The sequence below is a fragment of the Leptodactylus fuscus genome, chromosome 1, assembly GCF_031893055.1.
Source record: "Leptodactylus fuscus isolate aLepFus1 chromosome 1, aLepFus1.hap2, whole genome shotgun sequence".
NCBI classification, from domain to species: domain Eukaryota; kingdom Metazoa; phylum Chordata; class Amphibia; order Anura; family Leptodactylidae; genus Leptodactylus; species Leptodactylus fuscus.
This window is the reverse complement of record NC_134265.1, coordinates 347,990,449-348,017,704: the sequence shown is the minus strand read 5'-3', so window position 1 is coordinate 348,017,704 and position 27,256 is coordinate 347,990,449. Positions and strand designations below refer to the sequence as shown.

Genomic DNA, 27,256 nt, shown 5'->3' with positions numbered 1-27,256 from the left:
TATCTATCCATATCTATCCATAGATTATTCAGCACCAAGGTCAGCACCTATAGAATAAGCATACAATGACCATACTAAAATAATTTCCTGCCCCCCATCTTTAATTATGAGTTGCCTAGACAACAGAGGGGTTCTGCTGCCCCCTCCCACAAATCATCTATTATAACCAGCCACTTTTTTTTTTTAAAGATAATTGTTTTTACTGCAGCGCCTCTGCAGGGGAAATAAAGAATTACATGGCACCTATTAAGTTTAATGGGTACTGATGATTCCATTTTATTAGCCCTGTTGGACATATAAAAAAGAGACCCGCCTCCCTCCCACCCCAAGTATAGACATTTAGACCATGTAACGATTTTGATTCCATTTTCTATCGGTAGAATTCTCTATCCCATTCTGCAGACATCCAGGGGAAACACTTGACAAGCAAGGAGGGGGCGGATTAACCCCTTCTAGTCACGGGTCACCGAAACATAACAGCACCGTGCTGTGCATGTGACACCTTAACCCCTCCCTTCCCTGACGCTGAGAGCCTGCAACAGATTGTTCTATAAACCGCACCAGCCCTTGGTCAACGGGGGGTAAAAAAAAAAGAATAAGGATTTTCCCCCGATAGGGGGGTCACTAATATATTCCTATTAATTTGCAAGCTGGAAACGCGGCGGTAGACATTGGTTTGAGTAGCCGAGCGGTATATACCTATATACAATCATCTCATTTATGTTATAGTTGGACCCTGATTCTGTTTCCATAGGAACGTAGAAATTAAAGGCGGCCACTTTGATGCGTAGGGCGATGTTCATCTTAGCAGCGTGTGTGTATATATAATAGGTGGGGGGGTCTGGGTAACCTTCTATAGTTCATTGGATTTTGTATAGGGTCATATAGAGGGGGGGGGGGGGGGGGGTCAATAGGATGCTGCATTAGTCACTGGCATCAAATATATCAAAATTTCCAAAAAACAAACCCTAAGGAGGATCTCCATTGCCTCCGCAGTCAGCGATGGATTTGATACATTGTAACACAGGTTTGGAACTAGACAACCTTTAACCCCTAACACCCTGCAGTGTTGATCCAGAAAAAGGCAACAAAATAAATAAAAATTCCTTCCCGAATCCTGCATCAACCATGGCTCTGAAGTCTCATCACCGTCGCCTATCCCCCCTGCCTAAAAGTACTGCACCGATAGGAAAGCCAAGTCCTCTGCACCATCAAAGCGTTAACCCAACACACGCCGCTCCGTGACAACTAAACACATGTAGCAGAGTGGAATTTGTTACCGTGCCCAATGACAAGCCCAGAAAGCATTCAAAAAACAACCAGAATTTTTTGTATTAACCCATTCAGTGAACACTTCAACAGGTGAACCTGGATAGTCCGTCCAGATCTGCAGTGCCGACACGACCTGCTGCACTGGCTATAACATACACTGGAGCCATTAAGGGCTATCAAGCATCGATCCATCTATGGCTAAATCCAGGCACCACAACTGCAGATGTAGAGAGGAGGGGGTGGTGGTGGGGGGTGGCGATATATTTTTTCGACTCGATTTAGCGGACACCACTCTGCAAAATATTGTAAATGCTATTTTATTTTTTTTTTTCTTCCTTTTTTTTAAACATGGTAGTTTACAAAAAAAGAAATCGACGTGGTACCTCTTTTTTACACTCTCCTGAATATAGACAAATCTTCGTACCCTCAGAATATTTTTGTTTGTTTTTGTTTTTTTTGTTTGTTTTTTTTTTTTTGTCTGTTTGTTTGTTTGTTTACATCTCATTGTCCTGAAAGGTTTAAGACACAATAAAGCTAAAATGTCAAGTCTTTCCAGTAGATCCCTCACGGTAGCCAGTCAGGGAGAGCGTGAAGAAAGGGGAAAGGAAAAAAAAAAAATAGCACAAGGACTCCTCCAAAAGCTTGTTGTCTATCTGCCATTGTTATTTGGTTACAGAACGTTTCGTTATTCCCAGCGGAAGGTAAAGATCACACCTCACACTCCCTGGCGGGCTGCTGGTGACAGGAACAAGAACCATACTCATTAATGATGACCAAAGCTCCCTCAATGTGGTTGGGTTTGTAGTCCACGTAGTATTCCTGGGCAGACATTGCAGCCATTTGATGCATAGTCTGTTTTTGCTTTTGCTTCCTGCGTTGTGTCACAAAGCACTGCCTCAACTGTCTGAGGCTGGCAGGAAAACACTTCCAAGAAACGTACAACATCAAAACCACAATGAGAAAGGAAAAAATTAACGCCATAGTCCCCGTCACCACCTTATGGATCTGGACGGTGTTCTCAGGGTGCTCGGAGGGCATGGTGGCCATTAGGTTGTCTGTGGTCTTTTCCCCTTCGGTATCCTGCACGTCGTAGGTGGTGGTGGTGATGGTGGCACTGTTGTGGGCAGCATTTTTGTCGCTGTTGTTGAAAGCTGTGGAGATGGCGTTAGCACTGGTGGGATCTGTTGGGTCCTCGCATAGGTGGAAAGCATAGACGGCATCCAGAACGTCCTCTCCTTGGGCATACTCAGGGGTGGTACAGAGCATGTTGCCATCATACCTACCCTTGAAGTTGCTCAGCCAGGAGGCCAAGGCACACACGTTACGTCCACAGTCCCAGCTGTTGCCAGCCAGGGTGATGCTGGTAAGGGATTTCCAAGAATTGAGGATTCTCGAATCAATGTAGGTCAGGCGGTTGGAGTCTAGGTGGAGGGATTCCAGGTGAGGGACACTTTCAAAAACGTGAGGTTCGATGTACTCAATCTCGTTGCCCGAGAGATCCATTTTAGTTAGTTTCCACACCCAGTCCAAAGAGTTAACTACGATAGTCACTTTATTCTTCCTCATGAAGAGGGAATGCAAGGAGAGCAGTCTGGGGAAATGGGCTAAATTCACCTTGACCAAGTCATTGTGCTCCAGGTGGAGCTCGGCAAGTTTAAACAAGCCCGCAAAAGAGTTACGGGCCAAGCTCTTGAGCTGATTGTATCCCAAGTCCAGGAACTCCAGACTGCGACAGTCCTGAAAGATCCTCACTGGCACAAACTTGATGGCATTGTAACGCAACTGTAGGCTGGTCAATTTGCGCAGACCGTGGAAAAGGTCCGGCGCCAAGCCTTGGATGTTATTGTTGGATAGATCCATACTGCGTAGGTTTGGCATGGGTCGGAAGGTGTGGTTGGCCAGATGGGTGATTTTATTCGAACTGAGCGTGAGCTCTTTGACCCGACGCAATTTTTGAAAGGCATTGACTTCCACCGTTTCTACGTGATTGTGATCCAGATAGAGCCACGTGAGTTGCATTAACCCTGCGAACTGTCCATCCTGCAGCTCGGTCAGGCTGTTGTACCGCAGAGACAAGCCCATCACGCCCGACAGGTTGCCAGGCAGCTCTGTGATATTTTGTGATTCACAGTACAAAAATCTGCCCTCGCAGCGACACACGCGCGGACAGCCGCTATTCACCAGGGGAAGCATTTTAATAAATATGCCCAGTGCGCACAGTATTAACCCCGGGGGCTTTCTCAACATCCAGTTTAAACAGAGACCAATAAGAAGGAAATCCATTAGCAAATACGTTTCCAAATTTTCTCGAGAATGTCCATTGAAAGCCTTGCCAACGTCTACATCATATTGGAATGAGATACATGTCATACAGGTAGCAGAAGGGAACATGCAGCATTTAAAGTTCACTCCTAGAGGAAGGGGAGTCGGGCTTTTTCATGTTAAAAGCTGATGGAGAAAAAGGTGGTGGGGGGTGCAAAAAAAAAAATTCTTTGTGAATTAAAAAAGTGTCTTACCCACCCTTCTCATCCAGAGAGTGCCCGGCTCCATTCAGCCTCTTGCTTTGTGTTTTGGCTAATTAGATGCAGGTCTAAATGGACCCCTCTGTGCGAGGAATACAGTAGCGTTCAGCGTCTTCAATGTTGGCAGCCTTACAATGCCCCCCTTTGCTTGTTCTCAATGAGCTGAAAGGGAGCGAGGGGTGGGCAGGGGGGAGTGGGGGGTCCGGTTACCTTTTTTTTTCCGAGCTGACTTGTCGGACCTTCAAGGATCTCGATGGAGCTCCTTTTTTTTTTTTTTTTTTTTTTTTTTTAAGATTGTGACATTCTGGAAGGAAGTCCAAACTCTTTGCTAATAAGGATGCCACCGCGACATCTGGCCAGCTCTTTAACGTCCATCATCAAAAACACAAAACAAAAAAAACCCCAATCGACCACAGGAAAAAAAAAAAAAAAAAAAATCCCCCCAAAAATTCTCTTTGCAAGTCAATCATGGAGCGCAGGGGGGATTGTGTGCTGGGTTTCTTTGCTGCTTTTTTTCGGAGGGGCTCGCCCTGAGCTCAGGCTGGAGGTTCCTAGCGCAGGCTGAGGCAGTGTGCTGAGTGTTGTGAGCTAGTCATGATTGTACGCCTGCACTGAGCCGCTCAGACATGGGCAGATGGGAAAGGGGTGGGCATTAAACCAACATTTTACTGAACCACTAAAGTAATATATGTTCCTTGCTGATGAAATGGAAAAGACTTTAAGCTTCTTCCTTCAGTGCACAGGAGCAGGGACGTGACGTCTTCTCCATTTATTTCTTGTGTTTTGGGAGCTTTGTCTTATTTCTCTGATTGTCTTGTGTTGGTGTTGTGTGTGAGCTGTGTCTTATGTGCCGGCTGTCTGGAGCTCAGGCTGTGTGTCTGTATGTGTGGATTATACATGTGGAGGAGCCATGAGGGCATGTCAATAGATACATGGACACGGATAGTCAGGATGACATAGAACTTTTATCTTTATAGATATATCTTTATGTGACGTGCGAATATCCTGGAGCCTATTCATGTATCTATCTCCTATCTATCTATCTATCTATCTATCTATCTATCTATCTATCTATCTCCTATCTATCTATCTATCTATCTCCTATCTATCTATCTATCTATCTATCTATCTATCTATCTATCTATCTATCTCCTATCTATCTATCTATCTATCTATCTATCTATCCATCTATTTACCCATATATCTACCTATATACATAATTTATCCACAGGTCTCTATCTCCTTCCTCTTCTATTTGGCTCTCTTACTGTAGCTTTTTTTATTCTATCGATCTATTTAGCTCATATTTACCTACTTATCTATCTATCTATCTCCTATCTATCTATCTCCTATCTATCTATCTATCTATCTATCTATCTCCTATCTATCTATCTATCTATCTATCTATCTATCTATCTCCTATCTATCTATCTATCTATCTATCTATCTATCTATCTCCTATCTATCTATCTATCTATCTATCTCCTATCTATATATCTATCTATCTATCTATCTATCTATCTATCTATCTCCTATCTATCTATCTATCTATCTATCTTTTACCTATATAGCTAATGTATCTACAGATCTTCCTTCTCTTCTGTTTGACTCTCAACTATATTATTTTAGATATCCACTATTGTTTTTTCATCTGTTTATCCATCTAGTTCATATTTATCTATGTATATATCTTGTTATTTATCTGATCTATCATAGCTTTCTTCTTTCTTATCTATCTATCTATCTATCTATCTATCTATCTATCTATCTATCTATCTATCTATCTATCTGTCATACCATGTATATACTGTATCTTATATCAGACTATCCATCCATCCATATACATGTGTGTGTCTGTGGATTGTGTACAGGTCAGGCACTGCTGGCTCATAGACCTGTATTTGGATTGTGTACAGGTCAGGCACTGCTGGCTCATAGACCTGTATTATTATGTCGCACCTGCGCGCATGGAGATTATTTTAATGCTCAGCAGCCTAATGTGCAGATGCAGCAGAGCTGGCAGAGTTGGTGAACAGATGCAGGAGGTGGTAGGGGCAGAACACAGGTGCAGCAGAGCTGACTGAGTTGTGTAGAAATGCAGCACAGATAACAGTTCTGAGCACAGATGCAGCAGAGCTGGATGACTCTGATTAGAGATGCAGCAGAGGTGGCGGGGTTGTTGTACAGACGGAGCAGAGCTGACATGGTCAGTGTACAGATGTAGCAGAGCTGGCAGGCTTGTCTGGGTGAGGGTATATTTAGGGTATATAATACAGGGGCTGTATACTGAATTATCAGGTGGGCTCCGGCTGTGAGTTACGACCCGGTATAAATCTCCATCACTTTGCAGCTATTGATGCTTTTCAATTATAGACGATGTGCTGGATTGCTGAGCCAGTCAGTGGGGCTGGGGGCGGCCTCACCCCCGGGGATGGCTCCTGGACACACTGCAGTCTGCTATGTGACACTGGAGCAGCCCCGCACCGTGCATACAGCTCCGGAGGATGAGACCTCTGCTCAGTGCAGGGACCGGGGGAGGAGGGGGTGTTGTGTGCTCTGTGCTGGGTCTGGGGGCTTGTCTGCAGGGACCGGGGGTCTGTGTGCTCTGTGCAGGGACCGGGGGGCTTGTGTGCTCACTACAGAGTCTGGTGGGCTTATGTGCTCTGTACAGAGTCTGGGGGCTTATGTGCTCAGGGAAGGGGGGGAGGGGTGATGTGTGCACTGTGCAGGGACCGGGGGTCTTGTGTGCTCTGTGCAGGGACCGGGGGTCTTGTGTGCTATGTGCAAGGACAGTCGGGCTTGTATGAAGGGACCGAGGGTCTTGAGTGCTCTATGCAAGGGAAGGAGAGAAGGGGTGGGGGGTGCTCTGTGCTGGGTCTGGGGGCTTGTGTGCAGGGACCGGGGGGCTTGTGATCTTTGTGCAGGGACCAGGAGATTGAAAGCTTTGTACAGGAGCAGGGGAGCTTTTACACAGGCACCGGGGAACTTGCATGCTCTGTGCAAGGACTGGGGGGCTCGTAAGGTCTGTGCAGGATGATGCTGCCCCCTGTGTGTCAGTAGTCACACACTAGTAATATAGGGACCTCCAGCACACAGCAAGAGAACAGAGGACCCCAAACACACAGCAGGAGAACAAGGACCACCGGCACACAGTTGGAGTGCAGGGACCCCAAACACACAGCACAGTGCGGGGACCCCAAACACACAGCAGGAGTACAGGGATCCCCCCCCCCCCCCCCCCCCCCCCCGGCATACAGCAGAACAGGGGATCCCAAACATACAAAGTAGTGTACAGGGACACCAGCACACTGCAGCGTATGTGTGTACACATGTGTATCCTGTATACATTTTTATATCCTTATCTGGGTATAGCTGTCTGTACTGTATATATGTATGTGTGCACATGTATGTACAATTGTGTGATATCTTATCACAGAAGACAACAAAAATCAAAAAAAGTCATTGGAAAAACATAAAACATTTATTGGTTTTTATTGTCTTTGATAAGATAATGAACTGCAGCAGTTTAACCAATTGCAGAAGTTCGGGTTAAGTCAACTACATCTGTGTGTCTATCTATCTATCTATCTATCTATCTATCTATCTATCTATCTATCATCTATCTATCTATCTATCTATCTATCTATCTATCTCCTATCTATCTATCTATCTATCTATCTATCTATCTATCATCTATCTCCTATCTATCTATCTATCTCCTATCTATCTATCTATCTATCTATCTATCTATCTATCTATCTATCTATCATCTATCTATCTATCTATCTATCTATCTATCTCCTATCTATCTATCTATCTATCTATCTATCTATCTATCTATCTATCATCTATCTATCTATCTATCTATCTATCTATCTACAGTATCTATCTATCTATCTATCTATCTATCTATCTATCTATCTATCTATTTATCTCCTATCTATCTATCTATCTATCTATCTATCTATCTATCTCCATGTGTGTGTGCATCGATAGTAAGTATGCAAAAGAAAAAAAAAAAAATTGCAGAGAATAAATCCTCAGCCCTCCAGAAACAAGGAGACAATAAAGCGGATCTAGTCACATGACAAGTGTGTGTATGTGTATATACTGTATGCGTATGTACATGTGTGTGAATATGTTTGTAAGCACTTACGTAGGTGCGTGTATACAGTATGTGGATGTGTATATTTATGTGTGTGTACATCTATGGCTCTATGTATCTATGGGTATGTATAGAGTGTATGTGCATATGTGCATTGTGTGTGTATGCAAGTCTGTGTATATTGTGTATGTATAGATTGTATGTGCCTCTATTAGTATCAATATGCAGTATGTGCATGTTTGTGTATATACATTTGTAAATGATTTATAAATCATCTAATGTGTATATCTCAGTTTGGATATCAGTGTTGGATTGTGCATGTGGAGTGACCGTGTGTATTGCAGGTGGAATATGAGTGAACGATTTGCAGGTTTTTATATTGGCTAATGCAGGTCATTGTTTTGGGAATGCTGTATCTCAGGAACGGTACATCCAAGAGAGTTAAGGCCTGGTCTAAAACCTTCCTGGACACTTGATGTATCTATGTGCCAAATTTGGTGAAGATCGGTCCAGTCGTTTGGTCGCGCATAAAGAACAGACAGACAGAAACTAATTTATATATATATATATATATATATATATATATATATATATATATATATATATATATATATATGAGGTGTGTGTATGAGATTGTGTGCAGCATGATATATATATATATATATATATATATATATATATATATATATATATGCACATATGTATGTGTGTGATTGCGTGCAGAATTATTATATATTTATAATATATATATATATATATATATATATATATATATATATGTATGTATGTGTGTGATTGCGTGCAGTATTATTATATATGTGTGTCTATATGTATGTGTGTATACATTTCATTAAGATATTATAGGTTAATTGCTTCTTAAGAAGTAGCTCTTTGTGTGTCCATGTGTTGAACCATTTCTTTAGGGAGAGATCAGAGGACAACAGTGAGCACCAGGATCCTCCCATTGAAGAAAATATTAAACCCATGCTCCATCTTGAGGCATCATGGGAGGGACATCTAGAATCTGAAAAACATACCTAAAAAAGTCTGAAAATGGAATTCAGGAATATTTACTGATCCATTGAGGTCAATATCATCCATCAATGGAGCAACCCATTATATTATTTCAGTCAACCACCAGTGGAACCAACCATATTATGTTATCAGGTTAGAAAGGCAGGGGTTCCTAAACATCTTCAAAATAGGGAGCCCTAAATTAGATAGACACTCCAGTAAGGAACCCTGATTCAATCTCCATATGGAGGACACATCGGCACATCAGGGCACTGCAAAATATTCCAGCATACTTCCTTGGTCCTCCCCAATCTTCCTTCTTCCTGCTAGAACATGACATGTAGCCACTGTGGCCATCACTGGCCACAGCAGTGACTTCAGTAGAAGTGACATGTCATGGCAACACATCATTGTGGGAAGCACATAGACCGGCAGGATAGTGCACCAGATACCTACGGCCTTGGAGAAGAAGCAGTTTATTAAAGGGGTTGTCTCTTATTATGACATATGGATGTCATAAGGGGAAGTTCCTGTCTTGGATCTTCACAATGAGCTATGGAGTCCTGTTGACTGCTCTGGTGGACCTGACTATAACGCATGGTTGGCCATACATCCTACATTGTCCTTGCAGTGGCACTATTTTTGGAAACATCTGAACCTCAGAAGAGTTACCACATGTATACCGTGCTTGGGATATATAAAAATAAGTATCATTCTCCGTAGGATGGCAAGTGTACTCAGGTAGTGAGAAAACGTCTGTACAACCCCCTAAACCCTCCGTGGGTCTCTAAGGATCAGAAGGGATCAGTATTACAACGTGAAGAGCAGGAGCTTGGGTTTCTTGCATTTTGCACATCCCTCCCGATCCTCCTCTTCACCCTCTAGATACACATTTGTTCCCCACATTTTGCATCTTATAATGAAGTCCTTCCTTTAATCATTGCCTTTCCTTGGGAAATCGTCCTCGAGCCTGAGAAATGCCGTATAACACCCTCAGTACTTCTAGCACCAAATAAAAATAAGACTAATCTGTCTGGCAGACTCGTAGAGCAGATGACTTTGTCTCAGATCAGGCTTGTCATTGAAACGGAAAGGAAAACTGCCACTCAATGTGCTCTCCTACATACAGGAAGGGAAACGCTGGGACAGTATTTTTTTTTTTTTTTTTTTTAGTGTGAATGTGTGTCGAGATGGCTCTAGGAACTGCTAGGAAGGTTTCAGTTTAGAAATGCTAAGGCTAAGGTAGTCAGGCTAAAAAAAACTGTGGAAGCTTGTACACAGTATTATAGTAGTTATATTCTTGTACATAGGAGCAGTATTATAGTAGTTATATTCTTGTACATGGGGGTACAGTATTATAGTAGTTATATTCTTGTACATAGTGGCAGTATTATATTAGTTACATTCTTGTACATAGGAGGTAGTATTATAGTAGTTATATTCTTGTACATAGAAGTAGTATTATAGTAGCTATATTCTTGTACATAGGAGCAGTATTATAGTAGTTATATTCTTGTACATAGGAGTAGTATTATAGTAGTTATATTCTTGTACATAGGAGCAGTATTATAGTAATTATATTCCTGTACATAGGGGCAGTATTATAGTAGTTATATTCTTGTACATAGTGGCAGTATTATATTAGTTACATTCTTGTACATAGGAGTAGTATTATAGTAGTTATATTCTTGTACATAGGAGTAGTATTATAGTAGTTATATTCTTGTACATAGGAGTAGTATTATAGTAGTTATATTCTTGTACATAGGAGCAGTATTATAGTAATTATATTCCTGTACATAGGGGCAGTATTATAGTAGTTATATTCTTGTACATAGTGGCAGTATTATATTAGTTACATTCTTGTACATAGGAGTAGTATTATAGTAGTTATATTCTTGTACATAGGAGTAGTATTATAGTAGTTATATTCTTGTATATAGGAGTAGTATTATAGTAGTTATATTCTTGTACATAGGAGTAGTATTATAGTAGTTATATTCTTGTACATAGGAGTAGTATTATAGTAGTTATATTCTTGTACATAGGAGCAGTATTATAGTAATTATATTCCTGTACATAGGGGCAGTATTATAGTAGTTATATTCTTGTACATAGTGGCAGTATTATATTAGTTACATTCTTGTACATAGGAGTAGTATTATAGTAGTTATATTCTTGTACATAGGAGTAGTATTATAGTAGTTATATTCTTGTACATAGGAGTAGTATTATAGTAGTTATATTCTTGTACATAGGAGCAGTATTATAGTAATTATATTCCTGTACATAGGGGCAGTATTATAGTAGTTATATTCTTGTACATAGTGGCAGTATTATATTAGTTACATTCTTGTACATAGGAGTAGTATTATAGTAGTTATATTCTTGTACATAGGAGTAGTATTATAGTAGTTATATTCTTGTATATAGGAGTAGTATTATAGTAGTTATATTCTTGTACATAGGAGTAGTATTATAGTAGTTATATTCTTGTACATAGGAGTAGTATTATAGTAGTTATATTCTTGTACATAGGAGCAGTATTATAGTAATTATATTCCTGTACATAGGGGCAGTATTATAGTAGTTATATTCTTGTACATAGTGGCAGTATTATATTAGTTACATTCTTGTACATAGGAGTAGCATTATAGTAGTTATATTCTTGTACATAGGAGTAGTATTATAGTAGTTATATTCTTGTACATAGAAGTAGTATTATAGTAGTTATATTCTTGTACATAGGAGCAGTATTATAGTAGTCATATTCTTGTACATAGGAGCAGTATTATAGTAGTTATATTCTTGTACATAGGAGGTAGTATTATAGTAGTTATATTTTTGTACATAGGAGCAGTATTATAGTAGTTATATTCTTGAACATAGAAGCAGTATTATAGTAGTTATATTCTTGTACATAGTGGCAGTATTATATTAGTTACAATCTTGTACATAGGAGTAGTATTATAGTAGTTATATTCTTGTACATAGAAGTAGTATTATAGTAGTTATATTCTTGTACATAGGAGCAGTATTATAGTAGTTATATTCTTGTACATAGGAGTAGTATTATAGTAGTTATATTCTTGTACATAGGAGCAGTATTATAGTAGTTATATTCTTGTACATAGGAGGTAGTATTATAGTAGTTATATTCTTGTACATAGGAGCAGTATTATAGTAGTTATATTCTTGAACATAGGAGTAGTATTATAGTAGTTATATTAATGTACATAGGAGCAGTATTATAGTAGTTATATTCTTGTACATAGGAGTAGTATTATAGTATTTACATTCTTGTACATAGGAGGTAGTATTATAGTAGTTATATTCTTGTACATAGGAGCAGTATTATAGTAGTTATATTCTTGTACATAGGAGCAGTATTATAGTAGTTATATTCTTGTACATAGGAGCAGTATTATAGTAGTTATATTCTTGTACATAGGAGGTAGTATTAGAGTAGTTATATTCTTGTACATAGGTGTAGTATTATAGTAGTTATATTCTTGTACATAGGAGGTAGTATTATAGTAGTTATATTCTTGTACATAGGAGGTAGTATTATAGTAGTTATATTCTTGTACATAGGAGCAGTATTATAGTAGTTATATTCTTGTACATAGGAGTAGTATTATAGTAGTTATATTCTTGTACATAGGAGCAGTATTATAGTAGTTATATTCTTGTACATAGGAGCAGTATTATAGTAGTTATATTCTTGTACATAGGAGTAGTATTATAGTAGTTATATTCTTGTACATAGGAGCAGTATTATAGTAATTATATTCCTGTACATAGGGGCAGTATTATAGTAGTTATATTCTTGTACATAGTGGCAGTATTATATTAGTTACATTCTTGTACATAGGAGTAGTATTATAGTAGTTATATTCTTGTACATAGGAGTAGTATTATAGTAGTTATATTCTTGTACATAGAAGTAGTATTATAGTAGTTATATTCTTGTACATAGGAGCAGTATTATAGTAGTCATATTCTTGTACATAGGAGCAGTATTATAGTAGTTATATTCTTGTACATAGGAGGTAGTATTATAGTAGTTATATTTTTGTACATAGGAGCAGTATTATAGTAGTTATATTCTTGAACATAGGAGCAGTATAATAGTAGTTATATTCTTGTACATATGAGGTAGTATTATAGTAGTTATATTCTTGTACATAGGAGTAGTATTATAGTAGTTATATTCTTGTACATAGGAGTAGTATTATAGTAGTTATATTCTTGTACATAGGAGGTAGTATTATAGTAGTTATATTCTTGTACATAGGAGTAGTATTATAGTAGTTATATTCTTGTACATAGGAGTAGTATTATAGTAGTTATATTCTTGTACATAGGAGCAGTATTATAGTAGTTATATTCTTGAACATAGAAGCAGTATTATAGTAGTTATATTCTTGTACATAGTGGCAGTATTATATTAGTTACATTCTTGTACATAGGAGTAGTATTATAGTAGTTATATTCTTGTACATAGAAGTAGTATTATAGTAGTTATATTCTTGTACATAGGAGCAGTATTATAGTAGTTATATTCTTGTACATAGGAGCAGTATTATAGTAGTTATATTCTTGTACATAGGAGGTAGTATTATAGTAGTTATATTCTTGTACATAGGAGCAGTATTATAGTAGTTATATTCTTGTACATAGGAGTAGTATTATAGTATTTACATTCTTGTACATAGGAGCAGTATTATAGTAGTTATATTCTTGTACATAGGAGTAGTATTATAGTAGTTATGTTCTTGTACATAGGAGCAGTATTATAGTAATTATATTCCTGTACATAGGGGCAGTATTATAGTAGTTATATTCTTGTACATAGTGGCAGTATTATATTAGTTACATTCTTGTACATAGGAGTAGTATTATAGTAGTTATATTCTTGTACATAGGAGTAGTATTATAGTAGTTATATTCTTGTACATAGAAGTAGTATTATAGTAGTTATATTCTTGTACATAGGAGCAGTATTATAGTAGTTATATTCTTGTACATAGGAGCAGTATTATAGTAGTTATATTCTTGTACATAGGAGGTAGTATTATAGTAGTTATATTCTTGTACATAGGAGCAGTATTATAGTAGTTATATTCTTGAACATAGGAGTAGTATTATAGTAGTTATATTCTTGTACATAGGAGCAGTATTATAGTAGTTATATTCTTGTACATAGGAGTAGTAATATAGTATTTATATTCTTGTACATAGGAGCAGTATTATAGTAGTTATATTCTTGTACATAGGAGTAGTATTATAGTAGTTATATTCTTGTACATAGGAGCAGTATTATAGTAATTATATTCCTGTACATAGGGGCAGTATTATAGTAGTTATATTCTTGTACATAGTGGCAGTATTATATTAGTTACATTCTTGTACATAGGAGTAGTATTATAGTAGTTATATTCTTGTATATAGGAGTAGTATTATAGTAGTTATATTCATGTACATAGAAGTAGTATTATAGTAGTTATATTCTTGTACATAGGAGCAGTATTATAGTAGTCATATTCTTGTACATAGGAGCAGTATTATAGTAGTTATATTCTTGTACATAGGAGGTAGTATTATAGTAGTTATATTTTTGTACATAGGAGCAGTATTATAGTAGTTATATTCTTGTACATAGGAGCAGTATTATAGTAGTTATATTCTTGTACATAGGAGTAGTATTATAGTATTTACATTCTTGTACATAGGAGCAGTATTATAGTAGTTATATTCTTGTACATAGGAGTAGTATTATAGTAGTTATATTCTTGTACATAGGAGCAGTATTATAGTAATTATATTCCTGTACATAGGGGCAGTATTATAGTAGTTATATTCTTGTACATAGTGGCAGTATTATAGTAGTTATATTCTTGTACATAGGAGCAGTATTATAGTAGTTATATTCTTGTACATAGTGGCAGTATTATATTAGTTACATTCTTGTACATAGGAGCAGTATTATAGTAGTTATATTCTTGTACATAGGAGGTAGTATAATAGTAGTTATATTTTTGTACATAGGAGCAGTATTATAGTAGTTATATTCTTGTACATAGGAGGTAGTATAATAGTAGTTATAATTTTTGTACATAGGAGCAGTATTATAGTAGTTATATTCTTGAACATAGGAGCAGTATTATAGTAGTTATATTCTTGTACATAGGAGTAGTATTATAGTAGTTATATTCTTGTACATAGGAGCAGTATTATAGTAGTTATATTCTTGTACATAGGAGCAGTATTATAGTAGTTATATTCTTGTACATAGGAGCAGTATTATAGTAATTATATTCCTGTACATAGGGGCAGTATTATAGTAGTTATATTCTTGTACATAGTGGCAGTATTATATTAGTTACATTCTTGTACATAGGAGTAGTATTATAGTAGTTATATTCTTGTACATAGGAGCAGTATTATAGTAGTTATATTCTTGAACATAGAAGCAGTATTATAGTAGTTATATTCTTGTACATAGTGGCAGTATTATATTAGTTACATTCTTGTACATAGGAGCAGTATTATAGTAGTTATATTCTTGTACATAGGAGGTAGTATTATAGTAGTTATATTTTTGTACATAGGAGCAGTATTATAGTAGTTATATTCTTGAACATAGGAGCAGTATTATAGTAGTTATATTCTTGTACATAGGAGTAGTATTATAGTAGTTATATTCTTGTACATAGGAGCAGTATTATAGTAGTTATATTCTTGTACAAAGGAGCAGTATTATAGTAGTTATATTCTTGAACATAGGAGCAGTATTATAGTAGTTATATTCTTGTACATAGGAGGTAGTATTATAGTAGTTATATTTTTGTACATAGGAGCAGTATTATAGTAGTTATATTCTTGTACATAGGAGGTAGTATTATAGCAGTTATATTCTTGTACATAGGAGGTAGTATTATAGTAGTTATATTCTTGTACATAGGAGCAGTATTATGCTAGTTATTTTCTTGTACATAGTGACAGTATTTAGTTACATTCTTGTGTAGTCTTCATGTTCTTGAAGCAGATGGCCCAGCTACGCTATTGCAGCTCAGCTTCTATTCAGGTGAATGTGGTCTGAGCTGTGATACAGACGCTTGGTTTCTTCACACTCTGTAGAGCTAGCTTTATACTCTATGCTGTGATCTGTGTGGGGGTTGGGTGTCAGACCCCCATTGATCTCAAATTAATGATGATCTATCCTAAGGATATGTCATTAATTTTTAATCTTGGGCAACATCTTAAATAACATGTCATGGCTAAAGGTGACTAATGAGCACTTGCCAATATCAGCATTCATCTTGTGGTCACGTGGCCTGCTAGTGGACATGGTTGTATACTGTTGTATATAACATACTTATTATAATAAAATAATAATGTCCCTGCAGGGTCCGACCATCTGCGGTGAGTACAGAAAATACAAAACAGCATGAGTCTTATTGTGAAGACTTCAGGATGGAATATAGATCCTGCCCTCATTGCTAAACCTGAAACATGCAAGCACTGCTTGCGTTGGGTGAAGGTCGGTAGCAGCTTTATTAGCAATTCCACATACAGACACCTTCTTGTATTAATTAGACATTTTTGTAATTAACATGGCCGATGGTGTCAGATGGGCAATTGATAGTAGTGGGTTTGTCTCTATGGGATCGCTCACCCGGCCCTGGTAATCATTACAGGAGCTGAGACTTTAAAGAAACGCAAAACCACTGTAAACCTAAAACCATCAGCACAAAGCCTATTAAAGATAAACATTCTTGGAAATTTCCTGAGTCAACTGAGTTGACTTGAAGGGAATTGTTCCCCAGAACCCAACATGTCAACCCAACCTGCAGATAGATAGGGTAGGGTCACCCGAATCAAGCAGTGTTTTCCCCTTGTGAATCGGGGCTTCTGTTACAAAGATATCAATGTTTTTGTGAATAGGAATACGAGTTCTATGGAGCAATGACAACGCCCTCATTGCTCCAAAGAGTACGATTTTATATCGATAAAAACAGCAATATCTCAGCAATGGAGGTCACGATTCACAAGGGGAAAATACTGTTGAAGTCAAGTGATCCTAACCTATCTTGGGTACAGTTGACAAACAATCTCAGACTGTTTGTATTGAATTGTCCCTGTGCTCCCCTTACACATATGTCTATGGAGAGGGGAGTGGGAGGAGGAATTTTGTCCTTGACGATGAATTGGTGCCATGCTTTAAAGAGCTCAGGGTCCCTGTGTGGATGATCCATTATGCCTGTAGAAACAATAAAGTGGATGTGTCACTTACTGTAGCACCACAACTCCTTATAGATCCTCAGCAGCATGGTTCTCAGAGGATGGACCTTCACTGATTAACCAATGATTGCTTCTCCAAGACCACCAATACTTAAAGTGGTTTCCCTTGAATGTAACCATATTTAAAGATGTAACAGTTTCTGCAAATATAAGTAATTACAAATATAATTACATTCTTTTGACAGTCTTTTGTCTTGATTGGTTACCAATGGATATGACCAGGAATGTAGAGACTTTCTATGGTCTGGTAGTGGGCAGAAACTCAGCCATGATGCCCTTATTGTGGTCGGGTTATCTCCTCATACATGTAGTGTCCTCCTGATAACCAGCCATGATGCCCTTATTGTGGTCAGGTTATCTCCTCATACATGTAGTGTCCGCCTGATAACCAGCCATGATGTCATTCTTGTGGTCAGGTTATCTTCTTATACATCTAGTGTCCTCTTGATACCTAGCCATGATTTTCTTATTTTTGCTGGGTTATATTCTCATACATGTAGTGTCCTCCTGATAACCAGTCATGATGTCCTTATTGTGGTCGGGTTGTCTTCTGATACATGTAGTGTCCTCCTGATAACCAGTCATGATGTCCTTATTGTGGTCGGGTTATCTTCTCATACATGTAGTGTCCTCCTGATAACCAGCCATGATGTCCTTCTTGTGGTCAGGTTATCTTCTTATACATCTAGTGTCCTCCTAATAACCAGCCATGATGTCCTTATTGTGCTCGGGTTATCTTCTCATACATGTAGTGTCCTCCTAATAACCAGCCATGATGTCCTTATTGTGGTCAGGTTATCTCCTCATACATGTAGTGTCCGCCTGATAACCAGCCATGATGTCCTTATTGTGGTCAGGTTATCTTCTCATACATCTAGTGTCCTCCTAATAACCAGCCATGATGTCCTTATTGTGCTCGGGTTATCTTCTCATACATGTAGTGTCCTCCTGATAACCAGTCATGATGTCCTTATTGTGGTCGGGTTGTCTTCTGATACATGTAGTGTCCTCCTGATAACCAGTCATGATGTCCTTATTGTGGTCGGGTTATCTTCTCATACATGTAGTGTCCGCCTGATAACCAGCCATGATGTCATTCTTGTGGTCAGGTTATCTTCTTATACATCTAGTGTCCTCCTAATAACCAGCCATGATGTCTAGAGATGAGCGAACACTAAAATGTTCGAGGTTCGAAATTCGATTCGAACAGCCGCTCACTGTTCGAGTGTTCGAATGGGTTTCGAACCCCATTATAGTCTATGGGGAACATAAACTCGTTAAGGGGGAAACCCAAATTCGTGTCTGGAGGGTCACCAAGTCCACTATGACACCCCAGGAAATGATACCAACACCCTGGAATGACACTGGGACAGCAGGGGAAGCATGTCTGGGGGCATAAAAGTCACTTTATTTCATGGAAATCCCTGTCAGTTTGCGATTTTCGCAAGCTAACTTTTCCCCATAGAAATGCATTGGCCAGTGCTGATTGGCCAGAGTACGGAACTCGACCAATCAGCGCTGGCTCTGCTGGAGGAGGCGGAGTCTAAGATCGCTCCACACCAGTCTCCATTCAGGTCCGACCTTAGACTCCGCCTCCTCCGGCAGAGCCTGCGCTGATTGGCCGAAGGCTGGCCAATGCATTCCTATGCGAATGCAGAGACTTAGCAGTGCTGAGTCAGTTTTGCTCAACTACACATCTGATGCACACTCGGCACTGCTACATCAGATGTAGCAATCTGATGTAGCAGAGCCGAGGGTGCACTAGAACCCCTGTGCAAACTCAGTTCACGCTAATAGAATGCATTGGCCAGCGCTGATTGGCCAGAGTACGGAATTCGGCCAATCAGCGCTGGCTCTGCTGGAGGAGGCGGAGTCTAAGGTCGGACCTGAATGGAGACTGGTGTGGAGCGATCTTAGACTCCGCCTCCTCCAGCAGAGCCAGCGCTGATTGGCCGAATTCCGTACTCTGGCCAATCAGCGCTGGCCAATGCATTCTATTAGCCCGATGAAGTAGAGCTGAATGTGTGTGCTTAGCACACACATTCAGCTCTACTTCATCGGGCTAATAGAATGCATTGGCCAATCAGCGCTGGCCAATGCATTCTATTAGCTTGATGAAGCAGAGTGTGCACAAGGGTTCAAGCGCACCCTCGGCTCTGATGTAGCAGAGCCGAGGGTGCACAAGGGTTCAAGTGCACCCTCAGCTCTCCTACATCAGAGCCGAGGGTGCGCTTGAACCCTTGTGCAGCCTCGGCTCTGCTACATCAGAGCCGAGGGTGCGCTTGAACCCTTGTGCACACTCTGCTTCATCAAGCTAATAGAATGCATTGGCCAGCACTGATTGGCCAGAGTACGGAATTCGGCCAATCAGCGCTGGCCAATGCATCCCTATGGGAAAAAGTTTATCTCACAAAAATCACAATTACACACCCGATAGAGCCCCAAAAAGTTATTTTTAATAACATTCCCCCCTAAATAAAGGTTATCCCTAGCTATCCCTGCCTGTACAGCTATCCCTGTCTCATAGTCACAAAGTTCACATTCTCATATGACCCGGATTTGAAATCCACTATTCGTCTAAAATGGAGGTCACCTGATTTCGGCAGCCAATGACTTTTTCCAATTTTTTTCAATGCCCCCGGTGTCGTAGTTCCTGTCCCACCTCCCCTGCGCTGTTATTGGTGCAAAAAAGGCGCCAGGGAAGGTGGGAGGGGAATCGAATTTTGGCGCACTTTACCACGCGGTGTTCGATTCGATTCGAACATGGCGAACACCCTGATATCCGATCGAACATGTGTTCGATAGAACACTGTTCGCTCATCTCTAATGATGTCCTTATTGTGCTCGGGTTATCTTCTCATACATGTAGTGTCCTCCTGATAACCAGACATGATGTCCTTCTTGTGGTCGGGTTGTCTTCTGATACATGTAGTGTCCTCCTGATAACCAGTCATGATGTCCTTATTGTGGTCGGGTTATCTTCTCATACATGTAGTGTCCTCCTGATAACCAGCCATGATGTCCTTCTTGTGGTCAGGTTATCTTCTTATACATCTAGTGTCCTCCTGATAACCAGCCATGATGTCCTTATTGTGGTCGGGTTATCTTCTGATACATGTAGTGTAGAGATGAGCGAACAGTGTTCTATCGAACACATGTTCGATCGGATATCAGGGTGTTCGATGTGTTCGATTCGAATCGAACATCACGTGACAAACTCCAAAAAAATTTGATTCCCCTCCCACCTTCCCTGGCGCTTTTTTTGCACCAATAACAGCGCAGGGGAGGTGGGACAGGAACTACGACACCGGAGGCATAAAAAAAAAAAATCGGAAAAAGTCATTGGCTGCCGAAATCAGGTGACCTCCATTTTAGACGAATAGTGGATTTCAAATCCGGGTCATATGAGAATGTGAACTTTGTGACTAAGAGACAGGGATAGCTGTACAGGCAGGGATAGCTAGGGATAACCTTTATTTAGGGGGGAATGTTATTAAAAATAACTTTTTGGGGCTCTATCGGGTGTGTAATTGTGATTTTTGTGACATAAACTTTTCCCCATAGGAATGCATTGGACAGCGCTGATTGGCCAGAGTACGGAATTCGACCAATCGGCGCTGGCTCTGCTGGAGGAGGCGGAGTCTAAGATCGCTCCACAGCAGTCTCCATTCAGGTCCGACCTTAGACTCCGCCTCCTCCGGCAGAGCCAGCGCTGATTGGCCGAAGGCTGGCCATCAGATGTAGCAGAGCCGAGTGTGCCGGTGAGCAGAACTGGCTCAGCACTGCTAAGTCTCTGCATTGCCATAGGAATGCCTTGGCCAGCCTTCGACCAATCAGCGCTGGCTCTGCTGGAGGAGGCGGAGTCTAAGGTCGGACCTGAATGGAGACTGGTGTGGAGCGATCTTAGACTCCGCCTCCTCCAGCGGATGCCTAGGCAGAGTGAACTCCAGCCGGAAGACACCGCGGGGACGCTGCACGGAGAAGACTTCTAAAGATAAGAGAAGAATCAGCGTTGATTGGCAGAATGTATTCTGGTTCTGCATCGAACCTTAAACTTCGAACAGCTAGTAGTGTTTGATCGAGTACGAGTATTTCGAATACCGTAGTATTCGATCGAACACCTACTCGATCGAACACTACTCGCTCATCTCTACTGGCCAATCATTGTGGGAAAAGCTATCATTAGTGTTGAGTGATAGGGAAAGATCGGCAAATGAGCAAATTTCATGATCGGGATCGTATGGAAAATGATCAAAAATCGGATTTTAAAAACGATCCTGAATTCTCAAGATCGGCTCAACCCCACCGATGAGTAAACCAAAATATAAAAAGTCTTATACATTGGAGCCAAGTTGTCTCATGTCTTTGACATGTTGGCCCGCCTATTCTTAGAAATATCATAACGTACCTTGCTCGTAAGTCAACCTTTCTATTGGGTTAGCTATTCTTTCGCGTGAGAAGATAAAATACAAAAATCGCTGTAAAGGAAAACTAAGAAAATGTAGCGAGGAGAAGGTTAAATTGCCGTTTAGCGAAAAGACTTAACCTGACCCAATAAATCCATGCTAACGCGTACGATCCACAGCGGTGTCTGGGTAATCTGGCAATAGACGTTAGGCATATATTCAATTGTTACAGAAAAAAGCGAATCTCCTAACAAGCTCCGAGACAACACCTGTGGGTTCCTTTATCATTGACTTTACCGTCATACTGAACATTTCGCAAGGAAAACGCTTGTTTACTGGGAACCTGGTCAATTATTGCTGACTAAAACCAGTCATGATGGGCAGGCGCACTAATGGCTCCCTATTATCTGAGGGAGTGCAGATGACTTAACTAGCTAGCGATCTTTATTACGCACATCTACGCTGACAGAGGCAATTTAAAGATGTAGGAGAGCAAATATACATCCTCCCGTAATTCTGCCAACATGTTACAATTCGCCAATGAAACAATGCCTTCTAAATGGTCCTTAATGGCCGGGATTAAATGGTTTTGACACAAAATGTCCAACCAAGAAGAACCTACTGGAAAATATGTTACGTTTGGCCCACCTTGATCCAAAGGAAACTGTTGATATTTTATTTGGTTTATATTAAGATCAATTTTTTTTCCATTTTTATGTAAAATGTATGAAAGTTTTTGAAAAATGACATAGTTGAAAAGGGTGAATAAAGTCCATCAAGTCCAAGGTATAAGCCAACCTCGTTGATCCAGAAGAAGGCAAAAATAAACCCCCACAAGATAGACACCAAGTCCCAGGAACTTGCTGAAATTGTCAGAATTGGCCAAAATTAATCTAAGGTAGATGGGCAATTTAAAGGGGCTGTATAGGACAAATAAAATCTATAGCATTGTAGTATAGGGGTCAGCTTACTTAGGATTAGTTCACACGTGTGCACATTCCATCGCCCAAATGAATGAGCCTAGTCCAGAGGGAGGTGTCGCAAGGCGGACGGCGCGGCTGAATCATCTGCATAATCCGCCAGAAGAAAGGGCAGCTCACTTCTTTTTGCACGAACGGGAACAAAACGCTAGCGCAAAAAAGAACGCTAGTGGTCTACATAGACCTCTATTGTGAGGGGCAGATTTTGAGGTAGATTCGGCCTCTTGCCCCATGTGAATGAGCCCTTATAGAGATGCCGGTTCAGCCGACCCTCTGCCCCGATTCTGAGCTTTTCACATCGCTGTTGGAAGATTGGAAGTCTTCTATTTCAGACTTGGACTCGTCTCATGTGACCGACCCAGCTCTACTCTGTTTCAAAAAACCGTAGGAGTAGAGCAGGGTCAGTCAGTTGATGAAAAGTTTGACCATCAATAGGGTGAAAGAGAAGACTTTTAGTCCTCTGGAGGTAATGCAAAGTAATTCAGAAATTTTTCCTCCCCACCAGTGGCGTAGTTATAGGGGGTGAGGAGGTATCATACCCTGTAAGGTCCCTCTGCCTCATAAAATATACTAGTATTTCACAATGTAGCACAGGTTTTACATTAGGGCCCCGAGGCTTCTCATTTCACTTCTGCTCCCCTCATAACCCCTTTAAGAGTCCACTTCATAAATGAGACATCTGTATCATGGACTCCAACATCTCCACCGCTGGGATTCATTGTGACTTCCATATCTGAACTTGGGAAGGATTTGTTCCCCCCTAACGGGGTGACGTTGGCCTTCTGTGGTTTTTCCCTTTCTCTGGACCAACATGTTAGTGTTCCATATCAGACTTGTTGGAATTTTTTCTTTATCCAACTTTCTCCACCGTGTTATTATGTTACATCTTGCCATAATAGAAGAACAGGGCCATCATTCTTCTTCTGCAACACAATCTTGACCTTTAAGATCTGGGCCTTTAAGATCTGGACTGTCCACCACTGGATGCTACGCTGTACCTTTTGAGAAGCATCGGTGCACATATGGTCATTAAACATATTACATGGGATTAAATATATTCATTACAGGACCTGAAGGCGTCCATAATGGATGGTTATTATATGGAATGGTGTATATAAACGCATTTTCCCTTTGATGTCCGCCACTCGCCCGTACTATGGTCACATGGTGACATATTAGCCCAGTTTCAGCCTATTCATACAGAATTATTGTGTAGTAGTTTGCTGAAAGGCTGCCATTGTTCATGTCGGGCTTTACTCATTCCTTTCTATGGTGAAGGTTCACACGTCCTTGGCGACTTTGTCCCTTTGAAGTTCAGCAATATTCCATTTTGTCTAGATCATATTTAGTTTATTAATCCTTTATTATTTCACAATAAGGTCTTCAGAAGCCATAACTATTACCGCAACACAAAAATAACTACACAACAACAGGTCTGCCAATAGGCCAATAGAGCAGTGATAAGCCAGATATTGTATTGCATGAACGGGTCCTTGAATATCTAGTGTCCATGTTTGCAAGAAGCTTAGGAGAAGAGTATCCAAATGTATGACCTATCAGTATGCTGATACTCGAGCCACCATCTATTGCAATGGTTCTCCACCTGTGGTACATGTCCCCAAATATTATTCCAAGTAGTCTAGTCTAATGGGATACTTGCCATGGCTGTGAACCAGTGCTCTAGAAATGGCAGATTTGGAGAGTGCTCAGGTTCCGAGTTCCTTGGGGTCTAGTGCTGCCCTATCCATCCGCCATCTTCAAATACCTACCCTTACCCTACCCTTCTGATATCTGTCAACCAAGCAGAGAAAGATATCAGAAGGGTAGGGGTTAAGCAGTAGGTCTACAACAGCAGGTAGCCTGTGCTGAATGGGCAAGTCTATGATCCGATGAGTGAAAATCTCATGGAAAATCTCATGGAATTTGCTGCAGATTTGGCGGTGGATTTCTTCCCCAAACCCAGAGCAGATTCCTCCCAGAATCGGCCTCCAATTGCATAGTGTGGAAAAAAGCGGGGTCCGCGGTTCCTGACTCCCTCCTTATTAGGCCAATTCATCCACGCCTAATCAGGAGCCATGACGGAAGGCTGACGCACTGCATCAGCCTCCCATTGAAGCTAGCCCGCACAAAATTGCCGGCAGTGGAAAATGAAGAGGAATTTCTTCTTCATTTTCCACCATAAGACTTTCCAAACTTTTAGCATTTGCCTGCCATAGATGTCTACATAAACAAAAAGATCTGGAGGTACATGGAGGTAGTCAGTTTTTCATAAAGAGGTACTTGGCTTGAGAAGGTTGAAAAACACTCATCCATTGGGACAACTTGGTTCTGTGATTCCAATACTTTAAAGTTAGGGTTTATGAAACAGATTTTGGACTATCTATTGAGGTAGTGGGTGTCCACCAGCCATCCATGGCAGATGTGCTCAGATGGGGTCTCAATTGAAAGGTAGCTTTGAACACAGCATGTGTATCTGCATGAAGCCTATTGGAGGTCAAGCAAGTTGAAGGACCCTCATTCTTCTAGTAGGTCCTAAAGGCATCACATGTTTATTGTATATCCTGTGACTATGCCATGCCTAAGTCGAGGAATTCCTTTCTAACTCCTCATAGTCATTGGAGTCCCAAATGATGGAACCAGAAGTCCAGTTTAGATGGGGCTGGTGGGGCACGTGCCCTGACCTTTATTGATATGGATGGGGCTGGAGTTTTCATTGTTTGGACCACGTTTGTACACCCGTCAGTCACTCCCTGTCCTGTCTTTCTCCATGATGACCAGATGAACTGCTGAAGACATCTTGAGCTGGGGAGATGAAGGTTTTCTTAATCTGTATTTCATAGGTCTAATCCAATCACCTCTAAAGGGATTGGACAGAAATCCTTAGGCTAGGCTATAAACATCTGTACGGTCAAGGATTGGCCATATGGGACCACTTCCAACATGGAGCCAGAAGCAATTGGCTCGTTGCCCTTTATAGTGGCTGCCACTCAACTCCCATTGATGTCACTTCCTAGGTAAACCTCTTGCCTTATTGTTATGATATTCTTCAGACTGTATAAGATCTATGAAACATATTTACATAATGATGACATCATAGGGACATTGTAATATACCGTACGTCTTTCCTGCCTGAATATGAGCCCCCTAGGCCCCCTCGGTGTTGGGACCCCCTTCTACATCATCTACCGCCATGGTGTCACATCGGGCCGGTATTTCCATTGATTTCCCATGGTCACAAACCATTTTACTACATAGGATTCACATCGAGCTCGGGATCCTTTCCATCTTTGCGGTGACTTTAACCCCTGTGTTCATTGCTCATTACAGACTGACAGTTGATTTGTGGCTTTTGCCGTATCGCTCCCTCCCAGCCTCCGGTATGAGAGCGGCGGCGGCCGTGGCAGCCATCTGTGCAGGGATTTTAATTTCCCTTCACGACCAGGATCAACTTAGATCCTGATCTTTAAGTTTTTGTCTTTAATTTCAAGGAGCAGGGAACCATGAAAAAGCTTTTTAGGAGGAAAAAGAACATTTGAGAAGGAAAAAAGGCTCCGGGGTTGCAGAACTGGGAGAGAAATGTCCTTGCCTCGATACTGACTGTTTTTTTAATGTCTGTTTATGTGCAATACCATTAAAGTTAGAACAAAAAAAATCAAAAAATTGCAATAAAATAATAATAATAATAATTTAAAATTATACTAATAATAAGCAAGATAATAGACAAAATAATAAAGCTTGTAATTTACCTAAACAGGGCAAATTTGACACACTGGTGGCCTAATGCAAAGGTTTCATATAGTAAGTGCCCCCTTCCCCATTGAAGAGATAGGTATAATAGAAACAGACCCCCAGTTCACAACATCTTCTAACCAGAGACCCCTAAATACAAACTACGAGACCAGACCCTATAAATTCAGACTCTTCTAGATATAGACAAAATCTTCAGACAAGATTCCCTAAATTAGGACCCTCACAGATGACCCCATAATCAAGTACAGGTCACAGGCACTTACATAGCACTCTCTCCTTCAGGTTCTCCGGTTTTTGCACCTGCATAGATTTGATCACATGACCACATTTGTGCAGGTCCTTCAACAACAACCAAACTTACAAAGGAGAGGGAGGAGCATTTTGGGTGTTTCTCTGTCTTTCTTTTCTCCTGTATGCCTCAAGCTCAAATTTTCCTTCTCCCCTTCCAACCACAGAGGACACTTTTGAAGACATAGTTGAAAATGATGCCATAGTCAGGAAAATGGTAAAGGTGCACCATTGGCCTTATGGTTTATATCTAGGGTTGAGCGATCGTGTTTGGAAAAGATCGGATTCCGATCGTTGATTGAGAAAATTTCACGATCGCGATCGGAATTCCGAACACGATCTTTTTAGGTGGGATCGAGATCGGTGATTATTTCCCACAATGCTTTGCTACTGGCCAAGCATTGTGGGAAAAGCTAACAATGTTAGCCTTCACACTGAGTGTACGCTCCACTCACTCTGAGCGGAGTGTATACTCAGTGTGAACGCTCCACTGCGGTTCCATAGGAATGAATGGAAGCAGCCAGCACACATCCTTAAACCCCTGCGCGCCGGCTGCGTCCATTCATTCTAATGGGAGACTAGTTAACATCTCTATTAGCTACTTACCTGCAG

The 27,256-nt window shown here is 40.3% G+C and overlaps 2 protein-coding genes across 3 annotated transcripts in view; one reads left to right on the top strand and one right to left on the bottom strand.

Moving 5' to 3' along the window:
- Nucleotides 1–27,256, top strand: part of CTNNA2 (catenin alpha 2) — a 1,647,901-nt gene that overhangs the window by 1,041,815 nt on the left and 578,830 nt on the right. The gene's annotated exons all lie outside the window — the stretch shown is intronic.
- Nucleotides 1,576–4,187, bottom strand: LRRTM1 (leucine rich repeat transmembrane neuronal 1). The gene has a single exon (XM_075261673.1). It carries the CDS (start codon nt 3,661–3,663, stop codon nt 1,981–1,983), a length of 1,683 nt encoding a protein of 560 aa, XP_075117774.1. The 5' UTR covers nt 3,664–4,187; the 3' UTR covers nt 1,576–1,980.

Coding starts and splice junctions, on each gene's coding strand:
- LRRTM1 (XM_075261673.1), bottom strand. CDS start 3,663: ATGTTCCCTTCTGCTACCTGTATGACATGTATCTCATTCCAATATGAT.